This window comes from Hylobates moloch, unplaced genomic scaffold, assembly GCF_009828535.3.
Source record: "Hylobates moloch isolate HMO894 unplaced genomic scaffold, HMol_V3 SCAFFOLD_6, whole genome shotgun sequence".
In the NCBI taxonomy this organism is placed as follows: domain Eukaryota; kingdom Metazoa; phylum Chordata; class Mammalia; order Primates; family Hylobatidae; genus Hylobates; species Hylobates moloch.
The window spans coordinates 124,989,988-125,003,441 of NW_026652281.1; the positions used below are offsets into that span (position 1 = coordinate 124,989,988).

General features: G+C 38.4%; 1 protein-coding gene across 1 annotated transcript; it reads left to right on the forward strand.

The window, feature by feature from the left end:
• Positions 1–2,959: 2,959 nt before the first annotated feature.
• On the forward strand, positions 2,960–5,990 carry SCGB3A2 (secretoglobin family 3A member 2). Its single transcript, XM_032158281.1, has 3 exons — positions 2,960–3,107; positions 5,249–5,451; positions 5,828–5,990. The coding sequence occupies exons 1-3, from the start codon at positions 3,053–3,055 to the stop codon at positions 5,849–5,851; spliced, it is 282 nt and encodes a 93-aa protein (XP_032014172.1). The 5' UTR covers positions 2,960–3,052; the 3' UTR covers positions 5,852–5,990.
• Positions 5,991–13,454: the final 7,464 nt, after the last annotated feature.

Here is a 13,454-nt window from a genome sequence, read left to right on the forward strand (position 1 = left end):
GTATACATAGGTGGACATTTGTGGGTGCTTTTGAGTTGATGTTTTTCATGTAGGTTCCAGTCAAGACTGCATGCCTGGCTGACTACTAGATAGACCCAACAGAAATCTATTTGCCCAGGGGTCTCAGAAATCTCCTGGAAAGAACTTGCCCTCTAGGACCAGCAGAGAAGCCTGATTCAGTACCAATCATTTCAGAGGTTAAAAGAGAGAAGGATTTCTGCATGTATAATGCTATATTTCACCTGGGGAGGCCTCAGTCCTATCTGTCATGGATTTATAACTCGGCATTTATAAGACAGAAGTCAGTTTAGAAACTGGAAAACCTATTTTTTATTGAAAGGGCTACAACATTTTAGGATGCTGTGTCAGTCAGAGTCCAGCCAAAATGTTGAAACCATACCAAGTGACCACATAGAAAGAACTCAACATGGAGGGTAATTTACAAAATGCTAGAAATGCAGTTAAAGCAACCAAGCAGAAGATGAATCAATTCTGAGATTAGAAAATGCAGAAAGTTGTTACTCCTTCTAGATCAGGAAGGACAGTGATGAGAAGGTGGGATCTAGGAGCTGGGGCCATGCAGTAAAAGCTGGAACAATGTTGGCCTGCGTGGCACAGGGGGAACCACAGATAAAGGACCTTTCTGAAAGAAGATGAGCCTTGGAGAGGGTACAGCCACTACCCAAGATAGCTCCTGAACTGGAGAGAGGGAGACATATCCCTTCTCCTTTTCTCTCTCTCTCCACTCTTTCACCTGTGCCTTCCACTGGCTTAACTTAATCAGATGCAGCTGGCAAGGAAGCCTGGAAACCACATTTTTAAAAAGTCAGCTTTCTATAATACAGAGCCAGGAATGAAAGTGAAGAGAAAGGATTTAAAAGCAAGCAAACAAATTTTAGGGCAGCACTGGTTTAGTATTCCAAAAGAGACCATAATAAAAAACTAAAGGGTGGCATTGTGGCAGGCTGGATCTCCATAAGCAACGAAGTCTCCATAAGCCCTTTGCTGTAATGATGAATGTGTAAGTTAAACACTGAAGAACTGGAGAAACTGGTGCCTGAGTAGGAGAGCTGGAATGCAGAAACAAACCCGTTAAGACCCTACCTGGGCTTTCTCATCCTCAAACCTGATTGAGTGATAAAAGCATTCATGCACATATGAACCATACCAGGACCCATGTAAAATTAAGAAACTTTCCAGCTCGGAGACCACTAGTTAAAGATTAGATTTAGGCTGAGTAGAAATACTCCTGCATGTAGGCATAGAGCTTGAAATTCATTTATATATGCTAAAGGAAAAACTCATAACTTTTAGTTGGTCTGGTAAATTACTCCAACCTTCTCCCTGTGGTTGGTTACAAAAATAAACTCTCCTCTTTCCCAGTTCACCTGTATCTCATTATTGGACCATGAGAGCAAGCAGCTGGACCCTGTTCCTCTGGCAATGGCGTCAATCTTACCACCACTCATGCACACAACCTTGGCTCTTTGAGGGGCTTGGTATATTAATATCACTGGCATCAGTGGGAATATGTAGGAGAAACGGAAGCAGTACTGGTAGAGAAAGAAGGAGAAGTGGCAGGATTGAGGTGCATGGCAGGCATTCATGGTGTCTTTCATGTAGTTTATAAAGTAGTTTATAAAGTAGCAGAAAGATAAAGAAATGACAGTTACAACATGGTAACGTAAAAATTAGTAAAATGCGACATAAATTAGATATTAATTTTGGTTTGGCACAGCAGAATGCTCTGTCTGCATAATTTTATTAGATCCTTATTAGAATACCACACCCTCAGATGAGGATAAATAAAGCCCCAACCTCTGGCCTTGCATCTTAAGGTGTGTTTTCTCAAAATTTTCTGGGTTCCACTTTGGTGGTGGGGATGGCTGGAGCCAGCAGTACCACGTGGCTGGGGAGCCCTGAGCTGGTCCTGTGACCATATGGACTCTGCTTTCTATTTCACCCCTTCATGGTTCTTTCTTACTCTCTTCCTTGCAAGTTGGGCCCACTCGATGCCCCAAAGAACTCCAGGACTTGTGCTCACAACTGAAGTTGTCCTGAGGTCTTGTGGCTGAACCCTGGATCCAGAAAGACAGCCTTGGAAACAAATTACTACGCCTGTAGCCAGCACCTTATAATTATGTATTTTTGAATGATTTTATCGGATTTGATTGCCAAAGAATCTTGCAAAAACAATTTTTTCCCCAAGCTACACAGCTTATAGTTGGTCATGTTATTTATGTTCCCATTTTAGATGACAGGACCAATATCCTGGATTAAAAATGTCAAATCCAAGATTACATAAATAGTGAAAATTAAATCCCAGGTTTTTCAAAAGGCACTCTGATTTTAGATCTTAAGCCTATTATTCTATTCAAAGGCTCAGAGAAGACATGCTCTGAACATACTCAAAGTAACTGACACTGGAAAAGGTAACAGAGGTGTGAAACTCTTGCCATAGTAGATGTGTGAGTGGGCCGGGGGCAGGTGAATTCCAGAGAAATGTGGCACTAAATGTCATTAAGCTGACTCTGTGTTATACCAGGGTGGCCTCCAGATTGCTTTCACAACTGGGTAGTTCATTAGCTAATGTGATTCTCCAAACTTTAAATGAGTAGAAAACTGGAGGAAAATATAGAAAACTAGAGGAAAACACTCCTTCTAATCCCAATATAAATTCTTCACTTCTTTTCAATGTTCTTCCAGGAGAAGGATTCTTTGGGCTCTTTGCCTTCCACTTTTATTTCTGTGCAAGGGTTTATGCAAGAGGTACTTGAGAATGCTACACTGTAGAGCTTTGTTTCTCACCGGAACACAAGGGAAAGCGGAAACCCCTCCAAATTGTTTAGTGAGAAAACATAACCTTTACCCCTTTCTTTGGTGGGGTGAGTCAAGTGGTAGGGACTAGAATTCAGGTCTTCAATGGGCCTATAAATATGTGTGTGCAAAAGCAGCCATCACACTTTGTATGGCAAGTGGAACCACTGGCTTGGTGGATTTTGCTAGATTTTTCTGATTTTTAAACTCCTGAAAAATATCCCAGATAACTGTCATGAAGCTGGTAACTATCTTCCTGCTGGTGACCATCAGCCTTTGTAGTTACTCTGGTAAGTAACTGGAATACATCTGGAATATGTGATATTTCTTTACTTTTCTATTAATAAGAGCACAACTAGTAAGCCTTGCCTCACTGACAGTGGAATATGGTGGTAGGAATTTTATTTTTTTATTTTATTTTTAACTGACACATAATAATTGCACATATTTGCAGGGCTGGAAGAAGTTTTGGAACCACAGAAAATGGTGATGTTGGAAAGTATTTCAGATCCCCACCATCTAAGCTCTAGCCCAATATAAGTATTCTAATACATCCTACATAGGAAGTTAGCCAACTTCCACGGAGGGTCAACAAAGCACATTTCATTGCTGGATATTGGTCACCACTCGTTTTTCTTGTTTTCCTCAATTTTGGGTTAAAATTTGACTTTATAATTTCTTTTGTGCTTTTGAACTATATGGAGTCATTCTTGCTATCATCTCCAGTTATCCAATTTGCTAGCTTGGTTCTCCTGAGAAAGCTACATTCATCTGTTTATCCACTCAATGGATATTTATTGAATGGCTACAATTTGTTGGGCACTGGATAAGCATTGGAAGATTTAGACATGAAGCAGTCATAAATATTGTTCTTAAGGTGCTAGTCTGGTAGGGTAGATAAGGCTTCTACCAAAGTTACTACAATTGTAGACTACTGTAAACGCACTATGAGATATCCAGATAGAACTCTTAGTGTATTGGTGGGTGATGAGTTTAATTTTCAGGTAAGGGTATAGAAGCTGGTTTCTTGGAGGAGAATGGGAACTGATTTATTTTTTTGGAAGGAGTCTTTGTAACTATCAGGAAGACAGTTTGGGTACATGGGAAAAAGAGATTTCATAATAGCCACTGCTCATTGAGAGAACAGAAGTCTTTGAAGATCTTCTCCCAGGAAGCTGTAAATACATACAGAGAAGATATTAACCAAAATGTCTGAAATAAGAAGTATGGAGATTAATAAGGAAAAATTGATCGCTGCCCACACCTACACTGGCAACTTTGGCTTGTGATGTTTATTGAATTTCTGAAGGAATTTGTAACTTCACCAGTTTTGGATATTTCAGTTTTCTCTAGTGTCCAGGGACAGGTATCTGTGGGCAAAGATGGCAGCAGAAAGGAGGTGGGGAAAAGAAATATCGCCCCCTCTGGGTGAGAATTTTGGAAGGACAATAGGTGATTGAAAATGAAAAAATATATATACAGACTCCATTTTAATAATTTGAAAGGGGAAATAATAGGTTTCCAAAGGAAAATAAACTATGGCAGGTCTTAGCCAGTAGGAAGATGTGTGTTCTCACATGTGTGCTCACATGCTTGTGTGCATTTATATATCTGCATGTTTTTGTAAAAATTGTATCGTACATGTTTTCCTCAATCTCTACTTTTTCCCACCATTCGCCTTCTATGGGAAAGTTATTTTCCTAAAGGAAAAGATATAAAATGTAATTTTCCTATGTAAAAGCCTTGATAGCGCCCCACTGCCCTCAGGAAAAAAAAATCCAAACTCCTTTGTGTGACATCCAACACTTTAAAAAATCTGACTTCATTCAACTTTTGCAGCCTCACTCCCTTTATCTTCCATCCTTTGGTCATAACCTATTGGAAATCTGCACTCCAGCCTTCTGGGCAGAAGGCTCACCAACCTGTGTATGCACTTTTATCCTAACATTTCCGCGCCTTTATTGGTCATGTTTCTAAAATGCTTCTCCTCTTCTTTACCTTATGATTCTGACATTTGCCTCAAGACATAGCTCTAACAGCACTTCTGGAAAATTCCTGCAGCACTCTCTCATGTTAGAATTAGTCATCCCTTTCTTGTGTTTCCATGGAGATTTGTCCAATAATGTTAGCATAGCACATGCTACACGGTGGCGTATACAGATCTTCTATCGCCAACTGGACTGTGTGAAGTCTCTGAATGGGCATCCTTGTCTTATTTGTCTATGTATCTGCACAGACTAGCATAGAGTTGGTGCTCAATTATGTTTGTAGTGTTGAGTTGAATTGGTTGGGAGCAGTTTCTTCGGCTGCGGTTGGGTCCGTTCCTGTCCTTATGTGGAGATGCACTATGGCATCTCTCCTTTAGCCTCAAAGGAGGTCATAATCTGGGCCCGGATGTGCCTGTCTCATCTGGTTTCTCTTTTTCCTGCAGCTACTGCCTTCCTCATCAACAAAGTGCCCCTTCCTGTTGACAAGTTGGCATCTTTACCTCTGGACAACATTCTTCCCTTTATGGATCCATTAAAGCTTCTTCTGAAAACTCTGGGCATTTCTGTTGAGCACCTTGTGGAGGGGCTAAGGAAGTGTGTGGATGAGCTGGGACCAGAGGCTTCTGAAGCTGTGAAGAAACTGCTGGTAACCACAGCTTGGGAGGCTAATCTGCCTAAGGGGAGGCATACTCACCCTGAATGTCTACCTCCTCTTCTTGTCCCTTGTAAATGTGCATTTCCACTTTACTGATTATACTCATAGGAAGTTTGCATGTCCTGGAATCTCAGGAAAAATACAATTTCTACATTTCCAGGAAGGGTTTTTGAACAACAGTGACATGTGTTATAGTTGTGGCATTACCATTTAGCACCTTCGTGATTTTGGATGAGATGTAATCACTGAGTTTTTGTTTCCCCATCAGTAAAATGGTGGCCAAACAGGATACTGGAAGTGAATATTTTTTGAAACATGCGAATTACATGTAAGCTGCTCTAATTTTTCTTGTCCTTCTGCCTTTCAGGAGGCGCTATCACACTTGGTGTGACGTCAAGATAAAGAGTGGAGGTGGATGGGGATGGAGGATGACGCTCCTATCCTCCCTGGCTGATACCTGTTCTACCAATTATAGACCAAATGCTCTAAAATGTAGTGACCCGTGAAAAGGACAAATAAAGCAATGAATAGATTTTCAGTCATCCTATTTTTATTTCTGGGGACTCTGTTCAGAAGGACATATCCATATTAGTTTTCCCCTGATTCACAAAGTCAAGAGAGCCTGTTTTTATAAAGAAAATCTGGAATCTTAAGTAAGACGTAATCATTCCTTCTCCTTTCCTTATCTCTAAGTTAAACATCTCTATTTTTCCCAACTGTTTTTTATCTGATGGTGTTTCCAGATCCTTCACTTTCCTATCCCCCATCCTAAATAAATTTTTACATTTAAAAAATGAAAAAATAATTTTCAAAATATTGTCTGATAAGACTAGCATCTTACTAACGTCATTGGTTTGGCTTCTGTTTCCCTAGAATGCTATTTTTTATTAAGTCTGTAGTTAAGCTACGGCCACTCAATAGCTTTCACCAATCCTTCCACCAAGTTAGGCCTTTACTACATCATCCTTAGGCAAATGGGTGATGAACTATCTTTTCTTTCCTCTACTCTGTCATCTACAGTGATGACATAATTATCTTTCCAAGGAATTATTCTGGTAATATCAAGATAGCCCGTAGAGTAGATTCCAAGCTTCTGAGCATGGCATGCAAGGCTGTTCATGATCTGGCCTTTGGTTACACGTCTGGTCTTCTTATCTACATTCCTTTCTTTGCATGTGCTCTACTCCAGCCACACTGAACAGATAACTAAATCCTTTTCCCTCTAACACTCTTACACCTTAATGAAAAATCAAGTTTCTTCCTACCTAGAATGTCTGCCACCATCGGCATTCAGACCTGGCCTGTGTCAGTCTTTGGACTGTTTGCTGTCAGATCCATTTCCTACACTTCCCCTGCTCTGCTCTGCTCTGCTCTGCTCTGTGTTGAGGGAGGATAGGAGACATGATACTGATTGCTGCAGCTTGCATTTCTCAGGTTCCCAAATCAGCTGACATTTGGGCTCTAGGTTCTGCCCCTGGGAGGTGCAGGCAGTAGATAGAAGTAGGAAAAGAGGAAAACTATTGTATGACCCTTTCTGGCTCTGTATTAGGGAGAAGTCTTTGGAAATGACTGTACCATGTCTGAGGCTCCAGGTCCTGCTAGATAGGCCTGCCTTGGTCCCAGCTTTTGCTGGGTGAGTCCAGCCTCTGGGCTTTGGTTACACCACTTCCTTTCTTTTTCTCTCCAGCTGAAGTTAGTGATTTCCTCCTGTTGTCAGCTTCTGGGTGCCTTACCATCACCTAGTTGACTTTTAGCTCTTCTAATGTCTATTCAATCAATTCTTTGCATTACATTCCTTCTGTTCTAAGTACTTTGAGTAGTTTCTGTTTCTTAATTGGTTTCTGACTAAGATGATGTTAAATGTTATCTCTAGGGATATTATCTTAATTTCCTACCATTGCTTGACTTGCATTTTTTGGCAACTAAAATAGTTTTCACTCTGTGAAATTTCTTATTTTATTTCCTTATTTTATCTATGCCTATAATGATAGATTAGGTTGCCCAGCTGCAGTAATAAATAATCCCAAATCTCAGTGGCTTACGTGCACAGTGTATGACTTGTTCCTCACACTGTGTGGCCATCTTTGGTTGGCTGTAGCTATGATCAATGTTTTATGAATTCTATAACAGTAGCTGATGGAATAGTCTCTCTTGAGCATTTTGCTTATTGTGTTTACAGGGAAAGAGAACTTGGTGAACAATGAGCTTACTCTTAAAGCTTCTTCTTAAAAGTGAAGTATATGACTTCCAATCATGTTTAATTGGCCAGAGCAAGTCATTTGACCATGTTTGACTTCTTTAGGAAGGGGATGTATAATTATCATATAGGAAAGAGCAGTGCCAAATATGATTAATGTAATGTAATTGACAACATTACTTGATGACTTCAAAGTAATTGTCACCTTAGATGCCTCTATCGTACTTGCAATTTTCTTTTCTATTGAATTACATGCCATCTTTCCTCCTACCTTAGTTTTCTGTTATTTGACCACTATTTTTCAGTTTCTTTAAATGGCCCTTATTATTTTTGACTTCCCTTGAATGTTGATACCTCCAAAGATACTAAACTTGATTCCCCTTCTATTTTTACTCTGTGTATAACCTTTATTGGAGAATCTTATGTACTACCATGGATGCCAATATAATCTTTATGTTAGGAACTCTAAAATCAATGGCTACAGTCTATATCTTTTTTTTTTTTTTAAGAAGAGATTTAGTTACCTATAAGACACCTCCAAGGGATGCTCTTTTTTAGGTTCAACTCAAACATTTTTACCTGAACTCATTGTCTCGCTTTCAAAACCCACTCCTATGTTCTAATTTGCTATTCAGTTTACAGCACAGACATTTTCATGGTTGCCTGAGACAAAACTTGGGAATAATCCTAAGTACTCTCTGTCATCAGCCTCCTTTCTGATTGGTAAGCAAGCCTTATCAACCCTTTTCACAACTATTGCACACATTTTTCATGATCACCACTGGTACTGTTCCTAAGACTTTCTTTCTTTCCTTCCTTTCTTTCTTTCTCTTTCTTTCTCTCTTTCTTTCTTTCTTTTTCTCTCTCTCTCTCTTCCTCTCTCTCTCTCTTTCTTTCTTTTCTTTTCTTTTTTTTGAAGTGCTATGGTGCCATCACAGCTCACTGCAGCCTGGACCTCCTGGGCTCAGGTGATCCTCCCACCTCAGCCTCCTGAGTTGCTAGGACTATAGGCACATACCATCATGCCTGACTAATATTTTTTTGTATTTTTTTAGATACCATGTTGCCCAGGCTAGTCTTGAACTCCTGGGCTCAAGCGATCCTCCTGCCTCAGCTTCCCAGAGTGCTGGGATTAGAGGCATGAGCTACTGTTCCCAGCTGCAGATCTTGTCATTTCCCTTCAAACTACTGTGTTAATCTCTCAAGTGACTTTTGTATTCCCAAAGGTCCCCTTCTAATCCATCAGCCACACACAGAAGGAGACTTCCTAAAATACAGAAATTATTCCCCAACTTCAAATTCATCCATAGTTTTTTAATGCCGATTGAAAAAAAAAAAGATTCAGACACGACATTAAATCGATAGACACATTAATAATATAAGTTTAAACGTATTTGTTTTCATACTTATTTCAAAGTCTCTTTTCTAGACTGTGAAGTTAAATGGTTAGTGACTGTAATGTACATGTCTGTATCCTCAGCACATCGCACAGAGCCTGAAGATAGTCGGTGTTGATTCTGTTGAATAAATGGGATTGTTTCTGTTAAGTTGTATCTAATTGGGTTGGTCCCTTTGTTTTGTTCCACCAGTCATATTATTAAGCCATTCATTGCTCTCTCTCCCAGTGTTTTGCATATTTGAGAAGGATGCCTCTCTATGCCTTCACCAAGGTATTAAATGGAAAAATTGGGGGATAAAGTTCTCTGCCACTGTACTCTGAGTAATAGCAGTAATCTGACAATTTACTGGGTTGGAAGGTTTTTTTTCCAGGAGTGTATCAAAGAGAGTGATTAAGAAGGAATCTGGGGACAAATTATGTTTGGGAAGGCAGGCAGAAACTGATGATAAACATTATCATAAAAGTGACAACACCAAATGCTGGTGAGGATGTAGAGAAGCTGGATCACTCACATATTGCTGGTGTGAAAGTAAAACAGTACAGCTACTCTAGTAAAATAGTTTGACATTTTCTTAAAAAACTAAACATGCAACTACCATAAAACCCAGCAATTGTACTCTTGGGCATTTATCCCAGAGAAACAAAAACTTATGTTTATGCAAAAACCTGTACACAAATGGTCATAACAATTTTATTTTAGTAGCCAAAAACTGGAAACAACACAGTTGTTCTTCAGTGGATGAATGGATAAATTTTGGACATCTTTGTAAGGAAATACTATTCAACAAAAAAGGAGAACAAACTATTTATATACACAGTAACTTGGATGCATCCTTAGAGAATTATGCTAAGTGAAAAAAAGTCAAACCCCAAAGGTTAAATTCTGTATACTTTTATTTATGTAACATTCTCAAAATGACAAAATTATAGAAATAAAGAACAAATTTTAATTTCCAGGGGTTAAGGAGAGGGTGGGGGCAGGAAGGAAGTGAGTGTGCTATATAAGAGCTGTATGAGAGATGCTTATGAGGACAGAAATGTTCTGTGTTTTACCTGTATCAATGTCAGCATACTGGTTTTGATGTAGTAGCATAGTTTGGCAAGACACTACCATTGGAGGAAACTTGGTAGAAAATATGCTGGATTGCTCTGTATGATTTCTTAAAACTTCATGTGAATCTATAGTTATCTTAAAAAGTTTAAAAATTATTTTAAAGATCATCAGAATATAGAAATATATAATACACATATAATTATATGGAATATAATTAACATAAGTTATATATAATTATAATATATACAATTATAATTGTGTATAACTGTAGTTACATATATGCATATAAGTAACTTTCATTCTCTTCATCCATAAATTCCACAAATTAGAGGAAACCACTGTTCACATTTTGATGTGCTTTTTTCGAGACATTTTCTAAATATTTACAAACATATATGAATGATGCATTGCACATATGAATGACATATGCCTTATTTAAATTGTTATCTATGTGAATATTAATTTAATTTATATAATGTATATTATATTGTTTCTAATATCTAATTATATTTTTGTTATTATAAAAAGTGCTACAGTGAGCATGCATATTTTGCACATATTTTTGTCTTTATGTATTCAGAAAAACCTTGAAAGTGGAAGTGCAAGGTCCAGAATTATATGATGTCTAAAATTTTGATAACTAGTCACACATTTCAATTGGGAAGAACAGTTGGTATCTCAGGTGACTGAGGTCGGAGAAGTGTCATTTCCAAAGATGGGATTAGGGACCCAAGACAATGCCTAGGGTATGATTGTTCTCCCTGAGCTAGCTGTAAATCCCTTTTTATTATGTGCTGGGCGGTCAAGCCATGCAAGGTATGAACTATATGATTTCTTAGTTTCATGTCTAAGATAGGCAGCACAAACAGACAGGTACGTACAATTTAGTTGCTACATTATTTTTTATTTTAGAAAGCAACCAGATGAAGAGCTCGCAGGCTATTGAGGCAGATTAAAGACAGCAGAGGGCGCTCGTATGTTGTTAGCAAAATCAAGGAAACCATTTGTGTATATATGCAAGGTAGATAATAAGAAATATCAACACCTTCTATTGCATTAAATTTTTCACTGGGAATTCACAACTAAATGGCAACTACCTGATGCTCCCCCTTTCTAGTAACTACCTCTGACTTCATTTCAAGCATTGTTAAATGGTGCATTCTTTGTTCTGTCCTTAACTGTCTCATTATCAAATGAGAACTTGCTTTCTGATACTGACGATGACCATAATAACAGTTACAGCTATTGGTCATTAATTGTTTCCTCTATATATTTTTGATTCAGCAAATAATTATTGAATATTGGTTGCAGGATCTTTGCTGGACAGGAAGCATACAGTAATAAATTGTCATGACCCATATCTCCATAGATAGAAACCACACAAATAAACATGGGTAAAAGGAGAATTATAAGTTATGATAATAACAATAAAGGAAAATAATAGGATCCTAAGAAAGGTAATAGTGACAAGAGGTTTCCTGTTTATTTTAGGTCATGTCTATGGACATGCCGAGTTGGGACTTGAGGTTGAAAGAACCCATCTTAACCAAATAATTTTCTGTGTGGAAGGTACTGAGTGCATGAATATCCTGAGGATAAGGAGAACCTGGCTTCTTCAAAGAACTGAAACACCGCCTGTGTGGCTGTAGCCCGGGGAGCAGGAGCACAGGGACACTAGCCAAGGTCAAACCATGCATTGGGTGTCATGGTCATGGCCCTGTATTTATCCTTAGAGCCCAGGAAAGCCTTGGGAAATTTTGTATCCAATGTTCTCCATATACCTGAGTGGCAACACTGCATATGCAACCATATCCACTTGCATTAGTCAGACTCCTACGAGTCATTCCTGATACTTCCCTCTCCCTGACACGTCGTATTGAACTAATCACCATGTCCTGTCAACCTAATGTCTTAATATTCTCTTGAATCCTTCCACATGGTTCTGTCTGCATTGACCCTCCCTTGCTCAAGAGCTTCTTGGCTTGTTCTTGCTTTACTCTGGACCCCTCCATCTAGCCTGCACAACAGCCAGCTGATATTTTTAAAATGCAGCAATGATCATATGTGTTCCAATGCTCAAAACCCTTTGGTGGCTTTCCATCGTTCTTGGATTTAAGAATAAAATCCTGACCATAACCTATGAGGTCCCGTAAGACTTACTTTCTTCCTTCTTATTTGCTTTCCAGCCACCTTGACGTTTCTTCATGGCTAGAGCACAGTATACCTACCACAGGGCTTTTGCAAATGCCATTCACTCAACTATAAATGCCTCTTCTCCTTCATTGCCTTATGAATTTTGTCCTATACAACCACTTTATTATTTCTCTTTTGGGATCTCAGCACATGTCTCCCTTCCTTAGGAACCTTCCCTCACCCAGTTGATACACATTTGTGACAGCTTCCAAGAGAACCATCTTCCTTCCTTCCCGAGAAAGTCTTTCAAAACGTAATTATGGGTTTATGTAGGATTATTTGATGATTATTTGTATCTTTGATGATTATTTGTGAGCTCCAAGATTGTTCAGTATTTAAATTGTGTGATTTTGGGAGTATATACATATGTTTGAATTATTTAAGTGTACACTTTAAATGCATGCTGTTTTTGTTCATTAGTTAGAAGTTTAGAAAATTGCTTATATGCTGTGAGTCAATAAAGTGTCCATTTGGGCCAATAAGGGAGTGGCTACATTTTGAAGGCTTTTTCACAATGTCCATTAGCATTTTTAAAAATGTCCTTTGATCTTGCAATTCAATTTTTGAAAATCTTTTATAAAAACATTAAATAAAAATGTTTATATATAAATATTAGCGCATGTGCTTATACCTATAAGCTTGTTTATTGCAGAATCCTTTGAGAAACTCAAAAAAATAGAAACAATATGAAAGTCTATCAATAGGGAAATAATGAGATATTGAATAGTTTTCAAAGATTTCTATCTCTTTACCTAAACTAAATGCCATGAGAAATTATTCAATAAGACCGTCAAGCTGCAGAGTAAAGCACTCACCCAAACCCCACTCTACAGGTGAATATGTTTGGATATGTTTGAACAGGCAGGGACAACAGCATCAATGTTGGTTGCTGATATGGCTGGTTTGGGAATAATGGGATTAGTGTGGGAGATTGTTAACTTTTAGAAGTATACACACATTTCCATATTCCCCTCATTTTCCCCTCTCACATGGTAACATATGCCACTTTAATAATTTTTGGATCTAAATTTTGAAGAAAACATTTTGTCAATTAGTACATATTAAAAAGTAATTCTTCTCACCTAGGTAATGGGTTGATAGATACAGCAAACCACCATGGCACACGTTTATCTATGAAACAAAACTGCATG